The sequence below is a fragment of the Cavia porcellus genome, unplaced genomic scaffold, assembly GCF_034190915.1.
Source record: "Cavia porcellus strain 051 isolate PalLab524CR breed Dunkin Hartley unplaced genomic scaffold, mCavPor4.1 scaffold_12, whole genome shotgun sequence".
Taxonomy (NCBI): domain Eukaryota; kingdom Metazoa; phylum Chordata; class Mammalia; order Rodentia; family Caviidae; genus Cavia; species Cavia porcellus.
This window is the reverse complement of record NW_026947495.1, coordinates 50,953,160-50,975,056: the sequence shown is the minus strand read 5'-3', so window position 1 is coordinate 50,975,056 and position 21,897 is coordinate 50,953,160. Positions and strand designations below refer to the sequence as shown.

At 35.6% G+C, this 21,897-nt stretch overlaps 1 protein-coding gene across 2 annotated transcripts in view; it reads left to right on the top strand.

Annotated features, from left to right (window-relative positions):
- Positions 1-20,564, top strand: part of Fap (fibroblast activation protein alpha) — a 77,223-nt gene extending 56,659 nt beyond the window's left edge. The window contains exons 18-26 of one of the 2 annotated variants that reach the window (XM_063259166.1): positions 2,155-2,253; positions 2,719-2,788; positions 3,539-3,733; positions 8,535-8,589; positions 16,585-16,684; positions 17,772-17,836; positions 18,321-18,393; positions 18,709-18,782; positions 20,199-20,564. In XM_063259166.1, coding sequence (XP_063115236.1) covers positions 2,155-2,253; positions 2,719-2,788; positions 3,539-3,733; positions 8,535-8,589; positions 16,585-16,684; positions 17,772-17,836; positions 18,321-18,393; positions 18,709-18,782; positions 20,199-20,300 — 833 coding nt within the window. In that variant the 3' untranslated portion in view covers positions 20,301-20,564. Of the gene's footprint in view, positions 1-2,154; positions 2,254-2,718; positions 2,789-3,538; positions 3,734-8,534; positions 8,590-12,129; positions 15,373-16,584; positions 16,685-17,771; positions 17,837-18,320; positions 18,394-18,708; positions 18,783-20,198 lie in introns of those variants that run through there. The other variant, XR_010050817.1, reaches the window with a different exon arrangement.
- The last annotated feature ends 1,333 nt before the right edge of the window (positions 20,565-21,897 follow it).

The window sequence follows — 21,897 nt, the reverse complement described above, 5'->3', positions numbered from 1 at the left end:
GTGCTAATGGAAGAAATTTAGGAGACAAAAAGGAATCTAAAAAAAAGTAGAGCAATGAGGTCCCTAAGAAGTTGGAACAGGGCAGAGTTCAGAGACAGGGGAAGACTTTACCTCTTTTGTTATGGCAAGATAGAATGAAGAAACTATTGGCATAATGTATAGAATTTTGCAGACTCTATGGAAGACAATTCAAAGGCTTCATTTTCCCTGCAAAGAGGACAGCACTTTGAAAATAGCAGATAGTACTTTAACCAGAAGAGTTGGCCCTTGACACTGAAGACCCAACAGAGGATTAGTTGCTTTGCACACACCAAGTTACCATTAAAATTATCTGACTGAATGATCGCATTTATCAGTTTTTCAACAGATTCTTTTCATAATTTAATTGATGAGTATAACATTTTAACATGATTTAATTAAATATCAAATGTAGTATTTCTTACCACTTAATTGTCTCATAATAAAAGGTCTACAAATACATAAGAGGCACTTATTGAATGCCATATACTAGGTACTGAATATACTTGGTGCTAAGTATACAGTGATTGGTGAAGAAAAGTAAAAGTCACAGTCTGGACCGTACCACCCCTTGCAGATTAAATAAGCTTTTATAATGCAAAGCTCCATAGGAATGTCCAGTTGTCACCTCTCACTCTCTCTATGGCCCTACAGAATTCCATTTGTTCAAGATGTGGGAAAATTTCTCACTCATGGAACTCTGATTATAGAAATATTGATTTGCTTTTTAATTACATTTGGCATTTCATTAGGCTGTATATGAGAAAAGTTCAAGACTATAATTCAGAAAGAAAAGAAGTCAAAGCCATACCATTCAATGTGCTTGTTCCACACAGGATTCCCATTATCCACCCCAGCTCCTCATACAGTATTCACACAAGGAGAGTGAAGAGTTGGTCTGCTCTACAAGAATTGTGTATTTTTTTTTTTTTTTTGGTTTTAACTTTTAAGGTGTCACAAGTATCTCTTTCCTTAAGATTACCCAAAGATGATGTGAAAATTATTATGCATTTTATACAAATCTTACCCAAAACATCTATACTTGTACTAAGATTAAATATAACATGTTGGAGCAAAATGCCATGAGTATATGAAAACTGAGAGTCACAAGAAAAATGGTTTGGCAAACTTAATGTAGTTACAAGTCTCCAATTCGCTATTTTCAGGGACCACTTTTTCAAAAAGGCATACAAACAGGAATTCTTCAGAATTTCTTTTGTAATAATTACTACATCTCACAGGTCACCTAGCCCACTGTATTGTAAAATGAAGCTACAAAATCCACAGACCATAAGAAGACTTACTTTTCCCTCAGATACTTACTTAACAATCCCAGTTCAAAATAAAGCTTACAAAAATCTCGCTATTGCTTAAAGCCAGTTTCCATCTATCATCAGTCTGTCACATTCAGAGGATCAATGGATTTGTCGGTTTCAAAGATTAAAAGCTAAAATGAAACTAAATTCAAGTATAACCTGCAGATTTTATGTTTTTAAAGATACAAAACAGACCACAGCATAAATGTGTTGTTATGCTGAGATATCTGAAAATCTTGGGAGATAAAACTTAAAGAAATCTTGTACACAGTTATTAAATCAGTGGGGGGAAAAAGGAGAATTTGTTATACTCATCAAAAACAATAGTGAAAGGTTAAAGAAATAATCATAAAAATGTCAGAAGTAACACATGGCTTCACTCATTGAAAATTTAAAAACTCTGTAACTACATAATTATTTTAAATTTGAAGACTTGATGGTATAGATTTTACATCTACTATATATTTTCATAGATAATAAGTAAAATGTCATCTACTTGGTCAGGTTGTGGCTTTAGGTTAAAAAATGAATAAATTTAAAATGGGGAAACAAACATGCTTGAGTTAATATTGTTGAGTCTATAATTATTCTCAAAATGTGTTTTGGAAATAAAAATCTGTGTAGGAGATAGCAATTGAAGCATAATGTCCTGTCTACATTTATATCAGCCCTGAAAACTGGATTCAAACTGTTTGTCAATATGAAAATCTTTAAAGGAGACTTACCCAGTTTCAGTTTCATCCATGTTAAAAACAAAGGAATTTAAGAAAAATGCTATGGAAATATTATTAATTAAAAATCAACATTTTACTTTTTAAAGAAATTAAAATCCTAGAAGACAACAAGGAATTGGAAAATGCTTTAAAACATATCCAGCTGCCTAAAGAAGAAATTAAGAAACTTGAAGTGGATGAAATTAGTAAGATCTTTTAAAAACTTCTCACTTATAAAACTAAACACTTTTCTGGTTTTAAAAAATTACAGTGTAAATGTTATATTGCAAATCCTATGATGCAAGATCTTTTTAAAAGCAGTTTTACGCTAACAGTATTTGGTTTCGCTAAATTTTTTATATGATTGTGGATACAGTTGATCTTAAATTTTTCCGTAGCTTTCTTTCAACATTGACCTTTTTTTAAAAAGAACTTGCTTAATTTTAATTTTACAGCTTGTGTTTCTGAAACAAGCAGGAATTCAACATTTCTAGTCATTTGTAAATTGAACCTAAAATATATATTAAAAATCCTTTCAAAATATATTCTTATTCTTAACATTTTACAACTACTAATCACTGCTTTTGTGATGTATATTTTATTAGAGCATTTAAATGATTCCATACGTATTCTGAAATAAAGATTGTTCTGTTTTGTTTTGTTTTCCAAAGCTTTATGGTACAAGATGATTCTTCCTCCTCAATTTGACAGATCAAAGAAGTATCCTTTGCTAATTCAAGTGTATGTAATATTTTCCTTGGTCTAAAACTATTTACTGAAAATATGTTGAATGAAATACAGAATTATAAAATAGAATGAGCCATTCTCCTTGGTAACAGTTCCTATTGATGCTGTTTTTATGTATTCCTCAACTAATCAGAGTAAATAAAATATGGCTATTTAAAATAGATTGAGGAAGTTTTGAGATTTTCAATGGACTTGCTTGTATAGCTGTGTTGAATTTTATTTATGTGGCAAATTGCCAAATGTGTCTGAATACCTTTGAGATAGAGAAATTGCAGCCAAAAAAACATTGTAAATCATCTTCACATCTTATGTAATTGAGTTAGAAAAGAAATAAAGGAATGGAATACATTTAGTGGAATCACACCCAAAATCAGTGCTGACCTACACACAATTTGCTTAAAACACCATGCATTTTTTTAGTATATCTTATGTCTGCTTTTAGCAAGTGGCAGGTGGCAGAAATGACGAAAAACCCACACATATTCCTTGAAATGCCAACCCTAGATGTATCCGTTTTGGGGAATAGGAGAGGCTGTGTCCCAAAACAACTTCCTTGTAACAAACCTCTGGGCAAAGCCTGATCTTCTCTTGATTTTGAGCCAGCTCTAATGCAATTGTCATTGAAATTTTATCCCATTATTGTACTGGTAATTACTATATGTAATATGAGACCAGTTTAGAAGTTGAGTTTTATAGAGCATTCTGAATTTTTTTGATTTTTATTTATTTTTTCCTTTCCTTTAGGTATGGTGGTCCCTGTACCCAGAGTGTGAAGTCTATATTCTCTATTAACTGGATATCTTATCTTGCAAGTAAGGAAGACATAGTCATTGCCTTGGTGGATGGTCGAGGGACAGCTTTCCAAGGTGACAAAATATTGTATGCAGTGTATAGAAAGCTGGGTGTTTATGAAGTTGAGGATCAGATTACAGCTGTCAGGTGAGCGCCTTCTCATTCACATTGATGTCAACATACAACAAATTCCATGCAACCCAAGCGTGCTTTTTCTTCTCTCTCTCTCTCTCTCTCTCTCTCTCTCTCTCTCTCTCTCTCTCTCTCTCTCTCTGTCTCTGTCGCTGTCTCTCTGTTTCTCTTTTTTCTATATTGCTATTGCTAGGGATTGAATTCCAGATCACTGTGCATATTAGGCATGTGTTCTGCCACCAAGTTAAACCCCCAGGCCTGTTTCCCTATCCTGAATGACTTAATTCTTTTTATCTATTTTCCTCATTTAATCCAAAGTTATCATTATTCTTACAGGGCTATTTTTGTCAAATGGAAAAAATATTTATGGAAGAGATGTGCTAAATGTGTAAAAAAGTGACTTATAGCACTGTGAAGAATAGACCGTTCAATATGTCAGTCATTTCAATACCCATTCATTATTACCAAGGCTCATAATTAGTGGGAAATTCTGAGTGGCTCTAGCAATGATCTTCAGAAAGCAAAATACCTGAATTTGCTTATGCATTGTGAATTCTACGTTTTAAGTTTGGAAATGGCTCAAGACTCCATGCATACCCCATACATTCAGCTGTTGGGTGTTCATTTGTAATTAACCTAGCTGTCAAGTTCACTTATGCTAACATGAAAATGACAGTTTTCATTTGAGAAAATATATTTAATTTCCATGATAGAAATAATACTATGAAAACATTTAGAGAAAATACAATTTCATAATCTGATTCTGCCAGATTATATCATCAATCACAATTAAAGTTCAGCCATCTCTTCCTCAAACAATAAGAGAACTGTCACCAGAATTACTGCTGCTTTGGGGACATGGCAGAATTCCTCTGCTTTTTCTCTAGTTGTCGAGTTTCTTTATAATAGTGTGAGCAGATGAAGGTAGGGAATACTTGTTTATAAATCTAAAGTTATAGGTTTATTGTATTTTGATGATGGATAATTCTGTGTGTGACAGCTGTATGTTAAACACCAATTCATAAAAAAGGATCAGTTTAAAAGATTCATTTGTATATTTCTTTTACAACCTTAATGTCATTAAAAGCTAATAACTTCAATGTAACATATATGACACAGATTAGGCCCAGACGTTCTTTGTATTTTTGTATCAAATCAAACCACAAGAGTTTAGATTAAAAATTATTTTTACAAGTAAGAAAGTAGTCATAACACATACATTTAAAAATATTTATTCTCTTTTGTGAATAGTTATATAAAACAAAAAAAAATCAATTAAAAACAGTGTATTTGAACAAAACATGGCACATTGATAGTTTAATTAAACAATACCAAAATCTATAACCATCATTAATTATTTAATTCTGAGAGACTCCATAATACTCAATGATTCAGATTTTTGAGCTTTGAGTTGTTAATTTCTTTGGAGGTAATTTTTGCAATGAAAAGTTAATTTAAAAGCAAAAATATCCAGTTTCTTATATAAAGATTGCATATTCCTTAACAGGAATGCTAACACCATTATCAGGATTCTAGCCTCAATTCCATCGGGTATGTTTTCACCTTGGGTCATGTTTATTTATATTCAAACTATGCAATAATTACTAAGGATATGTAATACAGTACTCCAAGACAGCACAAAATACAAACTACTCCTTATTTGTAATTCAGTTAGATCTTTTCCAAAATTGGTAGAGCTAAAAATGGTTTGTTTTGGAGTTAGTTAAAAAAATAATTATCTTCCTGTCCTAATCATCATAATGATCAACATCATCATCAGCCTACCAAAAACAACAAAATACATCATATTTTTGTGCCATGATTTACCACCATAAAATCACCACTCGAGCATAAGAAAAAAATGCCTTTATAATGTCTTCTTTGGGTTTAGTGAAATTTCAACCCTGAACAGCATGTGTAGACCTTAATAAAAAATTATTTCTGATGTTTAATATATAGGACACCAGGCCACAAATTCTACTTTCCACTGATTATCACAGTAGTACAAAACTGCACTGAAGATGCACCAGTGGTGGTAACTACTTTCTCTGATACATTTTAGGGTAGTACCTGAAGAAGTTTTGAAGTAGTAGGATATATGTATATTCACTCATCTGTTCCCTAACTTAAATATAACTAATTCAACCACAATTAATATTCAATCAAATATTAATACATATCCACACTCACGATGAAACTGCACAATTTGCAATCAGTTCTTTCAAAGCACTTACAGTCTGGTAAAAGGGGATGAACCATCTGCACTCTGAAGTAACAGCCCTGCTGTTACACAGAACTTATGGTGGATACCCAAGAAGATGAGATGGCTGCGTGGCCTAAACATAAAATATATTTAGCAGTATACGTATCTTCAGGGCTGGCCTTGGCTTTGCTTGAAATCACTACTGCCTAAGAACCTAATATTTTGAGAAAACTAAAGTGGCTACCATTATAACACTGATCCTGAGAATGATTCAACCATGGATCCCCCAAAGAAGTGTTTCAGGAGTTGGCTGCTGAATACCTGACCTGAAGAATTGGGATTTCATTACATTATAACCCTCAAATTTTTGCCAGAGGATCAACTATGTCCCTTTGATTATTTTATGAAATATAATCTAACTAAATTTGTTTTAGACCAAGAGAAAATCATACATATGTATTTGGAAACAACAGTAAGCACCAATCAAGTCCAACAAATAGATTTAAACAGATAAGGGGAGAAAAGAGGCAATCCATCCTCATAACTTTTATGTATGCAAAACAGAATGCTTCTAAGAGGATGCCTACAAACTCACAAACATATGTGAAACGGAAAAAGGTTTTCTTCAAGTGTTTCTAAAATTCGCAAATATAAGGAAACCATAAAATTTCAGTGGTTGTAGGATCAAGTCCTTTCATTAGTGGTATATTTGACATTATTGACATTCCTACAGCTTTTAATTTTTTGCAACTTGAGAATTAATGGTGAAGAATTATATGAGAAGGAAGAGCTGATCATAGTATTACAGATAGTATCTATCCAAACACTCCTAAAATAGGACAGTAATTGGTGAGTAGGATTCTGAGTTCACTTTTGCCTACAATCATTTTTATGGGAGAAAATTAAAAGGTTCAGTTCACTTCTGAGGTTAAGAAAGCATCCAATTCGTTTGTTACTTATATTATGTTGCTTTAACTATAATATCAATTGTATTTTTGATAAACTTCCTGGAAGATTTTCAGAATTTGGAGGTGAACTTTATAGGGCCTTGCTGGTCACAAAGTGCTGAGATTATCTAGCTAACCTTTAACCCAGTTCTGCCACATTAAGTGTTAATGTTTCATTTCCATGTTAACTATTGTACTATCATTTCCTGTAAATGTCATCCTTTTAGAATAAACCTAGGAAGGGAGCCGTAAAGAATTTCCTGTTCTCATGTATCACCTGTTATTTGCTTTTTATCCCAGATGCAAGCAGTATGATTGCTAGCTTCTGGGGGATCATAAAATCTCGGCTGGTTTTATGGTTCAGAACTATCTTCAATCTGTAGCAGCAAGACATTTTTAACGTGAACCTGAACCTTCTCTCGTTTCCCTGGGGTTTTGGAGTTTTTGGAGGACTAGCTGAAGGGCCACAGTGTGCTTCTCATTTGCTTGCTTTACCCTGAGCTGCATCACAGGTAGCAACTCTCCATTTGCTACTGCATTTCTTCCATGTACACTCTTCAGTGTCCTTCAGAATCAGTGTCGGGAAAGCTGTGACTAACGGGGCCTCTGCCCATCTGTTTGTCCCGGGCACTTGCCCAACTCTTCCGTGCATCAGAAACGTGCAAGTTGAATCAATGCAATGAGTGAAATGAAATGATTGCTGTAAAATCCTTTTAAGAAGCAACTAATGAAAATCACTCAGTTCTGCTGCTGGAGAAGAACGGACCAGGAAGGGCACTGGTAGCACCTGAGTTAGGAAACAAAACCCTGGCATTTTTTCTAGGCTGGTGTTGTTCACTGGTCTCCTCCTATCCATCCCTTACAGTTGTTCATCCAGCACATCAGCTGCTTCTTCATAGTGCTGCTTCGATTTCTCTGAAGCATCCTAGAGTAGTTACCAAATCATTCCCCAAATAAACCACATTTTCTTTACATCACCTGCCAACAGGGGACATGTTATAAGCTAGCCTAAAATATTTGTTTTATATCGACTTGGAAGGTTACCCATAACTTTTTAAAGGTTATTTTTCTCATGAACATTTGTTCTAAGAGAACATTTATTTTCAAAGTAGTTTTCAAATAGAGGCTTTTCTGTGATAGAGCAAAAATGAATCATTTCTGTATTTTAAAAGATGCGTGCAACTGTCCACACTATGAACTAAAGGTATCTAAATATGAAACGTGTCTAAAACTGAAATGATGATTATCACCAACTAAGCAAAAAAGATGATAACGAATTAATATTGAAAACACCAACAAAACTAAAATTCTTCCCAAAAGTTAAGAATTTAGGAGTGTAGTGGTACCCGCGTGGGCTGTTACATCTTAGGTTATTATGAGCTAGTCTGCATGCCTGTCTCTGGTAACTCACCCAGCAAGGTTAAGACACTGGGCTTGCAATGCTAAGATCGCTACTCAATAAATGTACAAGGGGATCTCTTTATCCTTTGCAGAAAATATTGCAATATTATTTTAATTATTTGTAAATGCAGCCTAATTATGCATGTGTTTAAACAAAGAAAATGTAGCATTTCTATTAAGTTTTTGGATTAAATATGCTTGTGTAATGAAGTAAATGTCATGTGTACACACTTAAAATTCTAAAAATTTGTTTCTTTTCCTTTAGAAAATTCATAGAAATGGGTTTCATTGATGAAAAAAGAATAGCCATATGGGGCTGGGTGAGTTGTTTTATATGTTTTAAGCCTGTTATTCAGTTCAGCAATCATCATTTTCTAAGTGTTCGCTTATAAAGTTTCTCATGAAATGTTAATGTTGAAACATAATTTAATCTGTCAATGGAAACAGTCAGTTTGGATAATTTGGGCTTCAAAGTGGTGGTTTTAAGTACTTTTTTCCCACCCCCATTATTCAGTTTCTCCCTTGTACAGCCAATTAACTCATAATAGGCAAAACTTTAATTTTTGATATCAAATTATCACACACTTAAACAGCACTCATCAGAAGTATAATAACCTTTGTCATTTTAAACTTAAACATATCTTCTATGTTTCATTTTTATGCAAAGCCGCACTACAGAAACTTTTAGAATATACATTCTTTGTTACTTATTCTAGTGAGGTCATATCCAACCTATCAGAGTTCTTTCTCCGTGTCACACAAGTCTCTCCATGGCAAGCAAATCATTTTAATAGGCCTACTAACTTGTGCTAACCAAAGAGAAATACTATTTGTTTTTCTAGTTATTTAGCATGTTTTCCCAAGTTTAAGGACCTATGGAGGCACAGAAAAGTGGCAACACTTGTCAGTCATAGCCAATGAAGTCACTGGAAAGTTTGGAGAAATATTGGAAAGAGTTTAGGTTTGCCCATTATAAATTATGATAATTACCCTTCAAGAAGATTTCCTGCTTCACTTTTTGGTCTGAATTTGTACATTTGCAAGTCAATTTGCAGCCGGTTGTGCTTGGGTTGTTTTTCTTGGCTGTTTTCTCTGAAAGCGGCCTGCACAAGACAGAGGGAATGAAAACCAGTATTGAAGGGAATTTGCAGAATTCGGCTCAATTCTCAGCCCAGTGACCAGATGAGGACTGTTACAAATTTGGAGTAAGTTGTTATTTCGAGCCATTTGGTCCTTCTTAAAACTATTGAATGTTAAATATCTAAACAGAATGAAAATCAAATGGGTTGAAATAAACAAAATATTTTTATAGCGAAATATTTCAGATAAGACCTTTTCTATTATCCATTTTAATGAAATTTCCTAAAGTAAATCATTGAAAGATTCTCATTTCAAACTGAGCACATAAAAGTTGTTATCAAAAACAACAGTGAAGGCAGTTGCTTATTACAGCAAGACACATTGCCATTAATCCTTCTCAAAATATTTCACTTTGCTCCAAGCACATTTACTCTATCACTCTTGCCACTTTCTGAAGCAATTCTGAAAGACCTCTTTCAAATCTAGGTGCCCTGTCCCGATTGGCTCAGTGTCCTGAGCCAGCTGAAAAAAACGCCCACTTTTCATGGCCAGTTTGACTTTGGAGAAGAGTTAGAAGTCCGGAGGTACCAGATCCATGAATGCGGCGGATGAGGACACATTTTATAACTTTATCAGCCTGCTTTTGTGTTGGATGGCAGTCAGAAGCAGCACTCACTTTATTTTTGATCACATCTAGTAAAGACTTTCAGAAATGCTTAAGAAAATGGCAAGAAGAATGGGATAAGAGCCAAGTGTTATTGAGGTACCTGTAACCCCATCACTGGAGAGGCTGAGGCAGTCAAATCACCATGAGTTTAAAACCAACAGGCTACATAGTGAGTTCAAGACCAACCTGCAATACAAAGCCATACCTTGCCTTAAAACAACAACAACAAAAGAATAATGGGATAAATGTGTTCAAAGTGAGAGGCATTAACGACAGTATGCCTTTGACAGTATTTTTTAATTTGAGCACATACTGTATTTTTATTAGCCTTTATATATAGAATCTTTAGTAGTTGCTTTTACTACAGACTGAAGTAAGCATAATGTAAGATTTTTTATTTCATTTATAGAATATCCTACATATTAGTTTGGTAGATAACCATCTATGTGGGATGATTTAAGGAACCCACTTATCACCCCAAAGTATATCTGCATCAACTGACATTCTTCAATAAGAGATTCTTACCACATCTACTTTCCAAGTTCCCTGAAAGACATAGTTTTATTTTACTCCTTTTAGCTTGGTTTCCAACATGGCAATGACTATAAAGTAGGCTTTTGAAAGCATCCTTGGGAGAAAAAGCAGTAGGTAAACTGCCAATGGACTCAATACCTAAGCAGATCCCAAATTGGCAATGCAAATGGAAGATAGAAAAGACTTCAAAAACCATTCTGCTTTTATTAGTTGTTCAGGTTTTAGACAAGTTTACATTTACTAATCTATCTGTCTTACCCCTGCACATTAATTTTTTCACTTGTATGAGTTTTCATTGGCTAACAAGTAGGTCTTTTAGTTAGATATTTAGAGGATAAATATCCACCCCCTTCTTGGGGGGACACCATAGAAAGGCTATGGATCAACAATTTTTTAAGTATTAAGAGAGTTATAACTTAGATGGAGAAAGACAGAGAGAAGTGTAATTAATTATTGCTGTAGATGTTAAGAGAGAATTCAGAAATAAATTAGTACTTGAGATTGGCAGAGATAAATTAATATTGAGGCATTCCAGGCTCAGCAAAGACCATGTTGCCACGTTCCTGAGCTAACTTTTTGTTAGCAAGGCATGTGTAGCTTGCTCAGGATTACATGAAATTTCACAAGCCTAAATAATCATGAGGAGGATGTAGAATATGAGTTCTATAGTAGACAGGTGGCCAGATAACAAGGACCTTTTCCGCCACATAAAAGAAAATAGACTGTGCGTGACTCTGGCACCTTTTTCTTTTTATGTTTTGCATATCTATGATAATTATGCTCCATTAGTTCTTTAAATGTCAATTTGTTTCTGCATCTGACCTTGATCCCCCATTTTTCTAGGCAGACTCTATAGTTTCAAAGATAATGATGATCACCAGATCCCTGTCATGAACATCAAACCTTCTTCTAAGCTCATATTTCAAATGTTTCCTGATCATCTGTCGCAAAAGTTACATGGATTTGAAGTTTAGTATACTCCAAACTAAACTTTAAAGCGAGTCTTTATCTCTATTAAAGGCCCACCACACTCCTACTCACCCAAATTAGAAAGATCAAAGTTGTTTTCCAATCCTTCTCTCTCTTGAATTCCAGCATGCTGTTGGTTTGTAAATTCTATCCCTTCTACCTCCAGACAGCTAAGTTCTTTCCACTCCCATTAATGATGCTTTAGAGTTTTTTCATACATCATTTAGATCAGATCTTCTCAAACTTCAGATACAAGAGCATCATGTGAAGAGTTTGTTAAGATATCACTGCCAGGGCCTTGCTACCAGAGACTCTGATGTAGTGGGGTGGGGCCCAAGTTTGCATTCTTTACATAACAAGATCCTGTGTTGCACTGATGGACTATAGGGTAGGTAGCACCTGTTCAAAATATTGCAATTATTTTTATGGTATCAAGTATTGAACTCACAACCTCCTGCTTGCCAGGCAGGTACTTACACCACTGAGCTAAATCCCCAGCCCAATGCAATTGTTTCTTAATTAACCCTGTACTTTGCCCTTACAAGTGCCAATGTTATAAGTAAAATTGTCATTAAAAGAATAACATTTACCATATTGCTTTTCCATGCAGTTCCTCACACCTGCAGTGTCCATCCATGCCACTTGCTTCTTCTATTTCCTACCTCTTTCTCCTTCCAAAATGGAAAACTTCCACTTGCTGTTTAAGACTCAACTCAGGTTTGATTTTGCATTCCTATAGCTTTTTATATTTTTCTTTATAGGACTGAGAATTCATTAATGGAACGGACTATCTTTTCTTAACTTTGTTTTTCAAATGTTTAGCATAATATATAGCCATGTCAAATATTTTGATGCTATTTAAACTGAATTTAACCCGATAAGTCAGAGTTCTCCAAAAATGTATCTTACTAGGACTAGATTTTTTAGGAACAACCAGTGGTCTAGTAATTTAGTAAATCATTAAATGTTTTACAATAGTGTATATAGGTATAATAGAGGACAAGTAACATAACATTATAAGAAGTATGTAATTCCACAATTTTTTATTCCTCACCCATCCCCAAATACATCAACATGGACACTTATAGAAAAAGGGATGTTAAAGTCAATTAGGAGTGGTATTGGTATTTTAGAAAGATCGTTTTAGGTGGAGAGTGGAGGATGGCTAACACAGTAGAAGAGGAAGGATCAAGGGATAGAATTGGATATGGATCCAAGCACCTAATGTACGCTAGTGAACTAGAGATTGGAAAAATGCCACAGCTCTGATCGTTTGTTTACAAACTAATAACCACAAATGTATTAGAAATTGGAGGCAAAAAAGAGGAAGACATTGATGAAGATCACAAGGTTATTTTGCTATTAATGTATTCCATGTTAGGGGACAAACTATCAGTTGTCATGAAATGTTTGTTACTTCTGTGGTCTGCATGACACATCATGTTTAACTTAACTTCTTCCAGAATCAGTTGGTCAGTAAGACAAATCCTACATGCTTCTCCATTATCCAGACCAAAAAGGGAAGGAGGTAATTCCACCTTCCCCTTTCATTTTTCTGGCTCAAATAAAGCAAAACCGAATAGCCTGGCTTTTAGGCGGCTATTAAATATCTACTATGTGATCGCCATGGTGCCTAAAAAGTAGGGTGGATTTGTCCTCAGAACATTAAGCAATGTCTGGAATCCTTTCTGATTGCCACACCTAGGGAGGGTCATTGTCATTTAGGAGATAGGAGCCTGGAAGGCTGTTAAACCTCCATCAATGCAGCAAAGACCCTACAATAAAGAGCTCTCTAACCCAAAATACCAAAATTGTTAAAACCCTGTATGGAATGAAAAATTGAAGCAATTGCTCTGACAACTATAGAGCTGTGAAATTTTGCCTAAATTATTAGAACAGACTCATTTAGGGGCTTTGCTTTGTTAATATAGACCTAGCCAGGTGGTGTTGAATAAGCATTAGTTAATTATTTAATCTTAGTTCCTTTCTCTTCCACTGACTAATTGTCAGCAATTTGAATTGCTGTGCTTGATCAACAACGTAAAAGTAGGACAATTGCACTTGCAATGAGACTATTATTTCCCTTCGAAGAAGATGCTCTAGTGTAGGGATACAGGAGAAATTCCCTGAGTTGTAGAGTTAGGTGTCCTGTGTTGAAGCCTCCGTTCTCCTGCTTACCGAGCCCATAGTTCATTCTGAATCTCACTTCCCTCACTGTGAAACGCAGCAATCACTTCCTTGCTAGGTCACTGGGAGGATTACCTGAGTTCATAGCAAAGTCATATATTCAACAAATATTACTTCTATCCCTATTCTGTGTTAGTCCAGATCCTCAAGGCTGAGGTTATATTTATTGGCAAGACAGACAAAATTAATCTCACAGAGCTTGGAATCTTTGAGGACCAAGACAACGAGCAATATAAATAAGTAAACTATAGAATGTGGAATGGTGTTAATGCCATGGAGAAATGTAAAACAAAACAAGGAGGGGTGCAGAGAATAAGCTTAAACTACAAGATCAGAGAAGAGAGGTGACATTTGAATTAGAAAAAAGGAAGTGAGTCATACTGTCTTCGGAATAAAAAACACCAAGCAGAAGGTCATAGCATTTGCAAACGTCCTGAGGCTAGATAATGCTTGGAGAATTCAAGGAACATGAGGAGAGCCAATGAGCAATCAGAAGAGACAGGTGGAGGAGGTGTAAGGAGGGAGAAGGGAGACAGATTGTGTGGGCCCCCAGAAGACCAATGCAATAAGCTTGGTCAGAAAAATGTTAACTAGTTATTATTACTGTCTGTAGGTAAAATGTGCATTATGGCTCATATAAAATCTTCCATAAGACCTCTCAAAATTCTGCGCCATTCTAAGAATGTTTTAAAAGACATTCTTCATTTAAATAAAATGGCAAGGCATCTAAGTGCAAAGGACACAGTTCTAGAATTCTTAAGGCCAATCTGCTCTGTAGGTTCTTCGCCTATTGCAGTCACCCACTCAGGCTGGGAGCCCCACTCATGGGAGAGCATAAAAAGTCAGCATGGGCCTCTCTCCCCCTTCATTTACAATAGGCACAGCTTTTCCAAGCTGCCTGGAAATTCAAAGCATAGCCTTCTTCTATTGTGCTACAAATACAGTAGCTTTTGCCCTAATAAATCCCTAGAGAAAAAAACTGTATTCATTATGAAAACAGGAAGATTATATTTAAATACAGCACTAACACTTAATCTCTGAGCCTATACATATTAATAATTCCTAGGATTTTTAGCAGAAATGTTCAAGAAACTTTTTACTATATGCAAAATCTTTCTGTATCCAATCTCACTTCATGCTATTTTCTGCTCTGGGGCATTGAAGACAAGAGGCAAGACCTAGTGTTTTTATTTTTTGTAAATATTCTTTTCCAATAAAATCATGAACAATAATCATTTTCTAAAGGCCTTAAGTTTACTCTTATTTAAATTTAAAATTAAAAAGGAAGGAAATCCCTTCCATTTTAGGAATAGTTCTTGCTAACCTACTAATCAAAACAAATTATTTTTATAAGTGAAAGTTTGAATGAGATAGAAAATTTTCACTTACCAAAATGACTTTCAAATGCAAATGTTCCTTCTGTTTTTAAAATATAATTTTCCCCTATTAAAACATGGCTTAGTTCTCCTCCAAGTATAATAAAAAGAGGCCGTGGTATAATTGGAGCCGCCTCTTTTATTCTGTATTTTGCAGCCAACGGCCTTCAATAAATTCACCAGAGTTGGAAACATGAAACTGTAAACTAGTTAGAGGATTCTTCATTTAACTGCTGAATTCAACACAATTGCAGCTTATTCTTCCACTCTCTGTATTTCACAGATTAAAGGTAGACCTTGGCCGCTGACCTGCTGCCATTGCCGTCTGTCTGTCTGTCTGTCTTTGTCTTCTTTTTCTCCCTTGCTTTCACTGTTCTCCTTTTCAAAGAGTGTCTTTTCTGAGGTTAAAAAAAAAAAAGATATAATGTATTACAATCTGAGGAAGGTTGTGTATGACCTGAAACTCAGGGGTAGTTTTAGTGGGAATGTCACCCACTTTCCTTATGAGGTCTACAGATATTCTTGTATCAAAGCAAGAAAAAAAACACTGAAAATTATTTCATGATTTACTACACACATTGTTCTTGATTAATGTTCCAGAAGACTGCTTAGCCATGCTTTTAAGAGGAACACTTCTCACCCAGTAGGTCTGTACAGGCCTAATTTGAGTTTCAGGAAGACAGGCAGCCCCACTGAGATGTCCTGTTCCTGTTCCTGTCCCTGTAATTAGCCAGAGGTTCAAATATCTAAGTAATATGGAAATTCTGCTACAAGGGTCCCATTTCTGTTGATTCCTTGGGGAAAAGACCCCTATGAGGGCTAACCCTACTGCTGATTCTACACTATGCATCTCCTTTTGTATTTCTTTGCTTTTCTATTAAATTCATGGGAAGAAATAAAAGATTTTTAAAAATCTCAATGATATTTTTCTCTTTTGAGCTACTATTTCAGAAGTCTTCAAAATAGAATATGTAACTACAGAATTCACAATTTCTGACTGTGTCTTAAAATCTCTGAAAGGTTCTCAGCTCCTTCTTTTTGTGTTTTGTTGTAAAACTAAGTAAACATATCAATATAAGTTCTGCCTCACAGGCCATTTGTAACTGTAGAAAGTGATTTACATTTACATTTTGGGAATAATTTCCTTTGTTTAATGCATCTTTTTCAAGTAGCATACTGTTTCTGTTTTAGCAAGGCCCTTGTTGGAAAGGTATAGATGAAAAGAAGACATTTATTTTTTTAGAAGACTTATAATTACACCTGGCTCTTAATACTCTCCTGGTTTCAGAGAGTCTACTCGGATTAGCACACCAATTATTTCTGGTCTGTTATGGATGAAACTCCTGGTGGGGCCTTGCTGTCCAAGGTGTCAGATTGCCATTTAATGTACCTTGGTGCATGAGCCCTGCTCCCTTCAGTAATGACTATGAGTAGCACTGTTATAAAAATATGGAGGATCTTCTGAAAGTAATTCTGGTACTGACACGTAACTGTCTCCACAGTCCTATGGAGGTTATGTTTCATCACTGACCCTTGCATCTGGCTCTGGTCTTTTTAAATGTGGAATAGCAGTGGCTCCAGTCTCCAGCTGGGAATATTACGGTATGGAAACATTTCATAAATATTGTCATGAAAACATTTAGCATGCAGTTACTCTTATATTTGATGTTGTTAGGAAAACAAATTATGCAGTACAATCACCCCAGTGTCATTGGGAAAAAGTATCTATAAATGAGATTGTTCATGTGATTCATTGTAATCACATTGTAGCAATCAAAGATACTTTCAAAGGTAGGATTCTTCTAAAATCTAATATATGTTATTTTCTCTCAGAAATTTTGAGTCTCCACCTGAATGAAGTCTTTAAAATCACTGCTAATTCTGTGCTTTTAAACGCAGAGTCACAGCACTGCTGGCTCTAAAGCAAATGTCTTGCAAAAGCAGGCTAGGGGCCAAGAAATTCACCTTTGTGTTGCAGGTTTCAGTTGCAACTCATTTGCTCCAGAAATCAAGAGAAATGAAAATTATGCTTGGAGGCACCCTTCTGTACATGCCTGTTTCTGCAACTAACCTTAATGCAGAATGATTATTTGAAAGTAGCTCTAAGGATTATACAAAAATTTGCCTCCATGAGGTCCTCTTTTCTATGTTGCAGTAAAAATGAGGCAATTGTGACTTGTAGAGAATACTCAGAAAGTAAAAAGCATATGGGGTGTGTGTATGTGTGTGTGTGTGTGTGTGTGTGTGTGTGTGTGTGGTGCTGAGGGGGATGGACTTGACTTGGGAACATATATTCATCCCAGATGAAATCTGATACCAATAAAAGCACTGGAGGTGGTTGTCTGTGATTTCTTTGAAAATCATTCTCTAGGTTATTCTATGGGTCATCCCCACTTCAATATTGTCCTTTAGAAGGTAGTAGTGAAAAAGGCTGAGGAAGGAAAGGAAAGGAAACATACAGGAGTTCCTGCTTCTGTAATCTCCTCCTACATATTTATCACACCTACTGAGGCGAAGTTCAGAAATGCCATACTTTCATTGAGGCCAACCATTTTACAAAGTGGAGCAAGAATTTACCTCTAGACCTCCCATAATGTAACTGAGGAACAATTATTAAACTAATTCACCTTTTTGGTTAATCAAATGACGTGTACAACATGCAAACAACATATTCATATGTATTTTACAGCATCTATATATACAGAGCGATTCATGGGTCTGCCAACAAAGGACGATAACCTTGCACACTATAAAGTAAGCATCTTCCTTTTTATTTAGACGGTTAATTCATTTCAAATGTGTCAAATGATTTAAAGCAGTAATTCAGAGTTTACTCTTTCAAAAATGATGGTCTTGTGTTGATTGCAAACCACCTCACTAAAAGGGATATTACCCCTTTTGAATTCTGTGTATTCTTTCACCAGCCCCCTTCCTTAACCTTCCTTTTCCTAACCCTCCTCCCCACCCTCAGCCCCTACACAGCTTGAGCGGGCATCATTTATGCCTAAGGTCTCACTCATATGTAACATATGACACATAAACTTTCAGTCTTTCAAACTAAGAATCAGATGGAAGTAATGCAAATGATGATGAAAATGTGTTGCTCTGACTCTTAAATATTTATCAACCAAAGCAATACATAATTTCAGTATTGGTGCTAAGTCCATTGCACAATGATTTAGCTAGTTTTCTATTAGAACTCACAGCAACTAAAATGTTAATTTTTCCTCTTTTCCAGAATTCAACTGTGATGGCAAGAGCAGAATATTTCAGAAATGTAGACTATCTTCTCATCCACGGAACAGCAGATGGTGAGGTTTAAGCAAGACTCTTACACATAAAAATACTGAGCCAGCATCACTTTGTTTAAGAAACATTAAGCATCCTCCTATGCCTATGATCAGGGTCAGTACCTAAGAGTCAGGGACATTTCCATATCTGAGTGTGATTACTCACTGCTGACAATGTCAAATGCATGACTAGATAATTGTTGGTGTTCATTTCCAGGCAGTACATTGTCACTCTATGCTTTCTGGTATTTAACAACACTTTAACTCTCTCTCTCTCTCTCTCTCTCTCTCTCTGTCTCTCTCTCTCTCTCTCCCTCTCTCTCTCCTTTGTTGCAGATAATGTGCACTTCCAAAACTCAGCACAGATCGCTAAAGCTCTGGTTAATGCGCAAGTGGATTTCCAGGCAATGGTAATTATTTTGTTTTACTCATGTTCGTGGACTTATACCTCCAAGCTAAAAAGAGCAGGGTCTTATCCTTTATTGTTTTTGGTAAAACCTGACAAGAAGACTGGTGAGTAAAGTGAACACAACATTAGCAAACAAACACTGACTTCTTTATGAATGCTCTGAAGGACTCTAGACTAGCCAGGTTACATGGAGGGTTTCCACTTAGGTCATATAAAATAAGAGAGCTTATGGAATAAATGATCTAGCTCAAACCTTTAATGGTTCTGCAGTCTTATTTATGTAAGCGCAGTTATTTTCTTAGAGTACCTATGAAGCCTATGAGTCCCAAAGCAGCTAAAAAATTCTGTTAACTCAGTAAGAAGCAGTTGCCAAATGTTATAGGAACCTCAGAGCCTCCAACAGTTCTTTCAGGGTGAGACAATCTTTCGTCTCTGTTTGCTGAGCACCTGGCATATGCCTGACCCAATAAAGAAGCTTAATTTTTTTCAAAGTAAATGAATGAATGAATAAGCTTAGAGTCAAATTCAGGTTTTGCAAAGAAAGAAATAGAAACAGAACAAAATAAGAGAAAAGCTGAGGCAAAGAAGGCCAATGCTTGGTAATCACATTGTCTGCTCTTTGGCAAACATAATTTCTGCCTCAGTCCCCGGTGTTAAATGAGACTGTGTTAAAGGAAAGGAACTCCATCTCTTGATAGTTGGTGTTTTTCTTATTAACTTACAAATCATGAGGTGAGATTTTTCTGACCATTTAAATTGCAACTCTCCTCTCCCTCCCCACCCTAGAAGCAAACTTAACTCAGTAAACATATAGCATTACATCATGACCATTTCCACCTTTATTCACTGCAAACAATCATCTTTCTGACATTTCCTAAGAAAAAAATTTTAAGTTATACTATTCCCCCTTTTTACAATGTGATTTTTAACACCTATAAAGGGTGTTTATGGTTACATGTGACACATTATATTGTGAATTTTCTGAAGCAGAGAAGAGCTAGATTCACAGGCTAAGAGCCTCATAGAATTTTTGAGCTATAAGCAGTCTTAGGGAAAAACAAATCCACAGCCTTTGTTTTTCAGATGAACCAAGCTCCAGGGATTCAAAGTGCCAGAACCAACATACCTGATTCCTGATTCCCTAGGGTGCTGGGGTGTGACTGCTGTGAAAGCAGAGGTTTAAAATACAAGTTTAAGGAATATCAGACAGTCACGAAGGTTAACTAAAGCTCTTTAAATATTCTTCCCTTAAATGTTTACATGCAAACTAATTTACTAAAGTGGTTTTTAGGTAGAATTTCCCAAGACTATTTAAAAAATCATGTCCTGAGAGCGCACACACACACACAAAAAGTCAAATCTAGGTGCATTTTGTGTGTCTGCAGAATATACCAAGCTTCTTTCTTTTGTATTTCAGTGGTACTCGGACCAGAACCACGGCATATCGGGGATCTCCACGAACCACTTATACACCCACATGACCCATTTCCTAAAGCAGTGTTTTTCTTCTTCAGACTAAAATAAGTGCAACTACAAGCCTGCTACACAATTGAAAAGTCTGCCCTCAGATTGTTTGCTTTTATACTGTAAACTAGTGGTATACACCAACAAATGAATATTGATCTGAAGGATGATAAAAATGTAGAAGGATTCAGAAGTTCAAGATCAATATTGTTTACATTTTCAAGTACTATGTGAAGGAAAAAGAAGGAAGTATCTTCGTTTTTAACAGTGCCTTATTAGCTGTTTGTATGAGGGGAAAATAAAGTCAGACTTCAAGTGCTATCGTGTTCATGCATTCCTTAATTACAGGTTCAGATTATATCATAGAAAGGATGCTTGTCCCGGTCCAGCACACGAATAATAGTATAGTAATGATGAAGGGGAGAATTCTAGAAGTGGTTTAAGATTTTTGTGATAACACCAAATGCTGAAACAAGTAGCTCAGAGTATGCAAAAGCATAGTTGAAAAATGTAATGAATCAAGTTTGAGATGTTTGCACTCTATGTGTCCCTTCAGGAAACATTTATTAAATTAATCTCAGAAAATTTCTTCAGCATTGCCAAAAATATTTGGTTAAGATAAAGTCAGACTTTTGAATTCAGGCTCCTTTTAAGAAATGCTACACATTTGGAAATGCTTCCACAACACATCTCGATTTTTAGAAATAGTAATTACCTTCGGATTACTAGACTATAAATCTAAATAAATAGATAAGTGGACATCATGACTGAAAGGGCAATTACATACCTATGACATTTTTCTGAGATTTACATTCTGTATTATAAAATTTATTTAAAACAAAAGCTATCATACTACAATTCCAGTAGCTAATTAGAAACCAGGAATGGATTACAGTCTCTCCACGACTGCCACAGAATTAAACAGATCCACACCAGGTAACATGAAGATGTTCTTGAAGGAACATTGCAAGTATCACCAAGCCACTGTCTAAGGGACTTTCCGTTGATTTGTTTCCCAGTACTGGACCACAATGGAGAAGTCTTCTATCACTAGATTAATTCTCTTTGCAGGTGCAGACAGAGTGCCCTTGTGCCTACTCTAATGTCCCATAGCCAGAAGAACTTATCCAGACGTGGTACATTAGTTACAACAAGAAAGAGCTTTAAAGATCATAGACCACAGTCTTCTCTAAAACTTTTAGATATTTCTCAGTCCAGCACTCTTTCCACTGCTGCTTTTTGAAACCGTACTTTCCATGGAGACCACATGGCTTCACCTCACACAGGAGGCAGGGGTACCTTGTGCTGCTCAACGATGCTGGAAAACACCATCATAGATTCAGTATTGCCTGTAGCCCTTCTCCATCTTGCTGTGATGGTTAAGGCCCTGAGGGTCGAAGAAAGCTATTACATTTTCTGTTTTCCATAGAACAACCTCTGAACAAGTCCAAGAGACAGACTCCTAATTTTCTCATCATTTATTCCTTCCCTCTGACAAAGATAAATAACCAACCATCATTTCCTAATACTCTATCTAGGGAGACCACAGGGTAATTACAAGTAAGTTACAGAATATAATTTTGTTGTACCAACTTATTTTCTGCCCCTGTAGAATTTGAAAACTGGGTGCTAATATCCATGTGTAATAATTA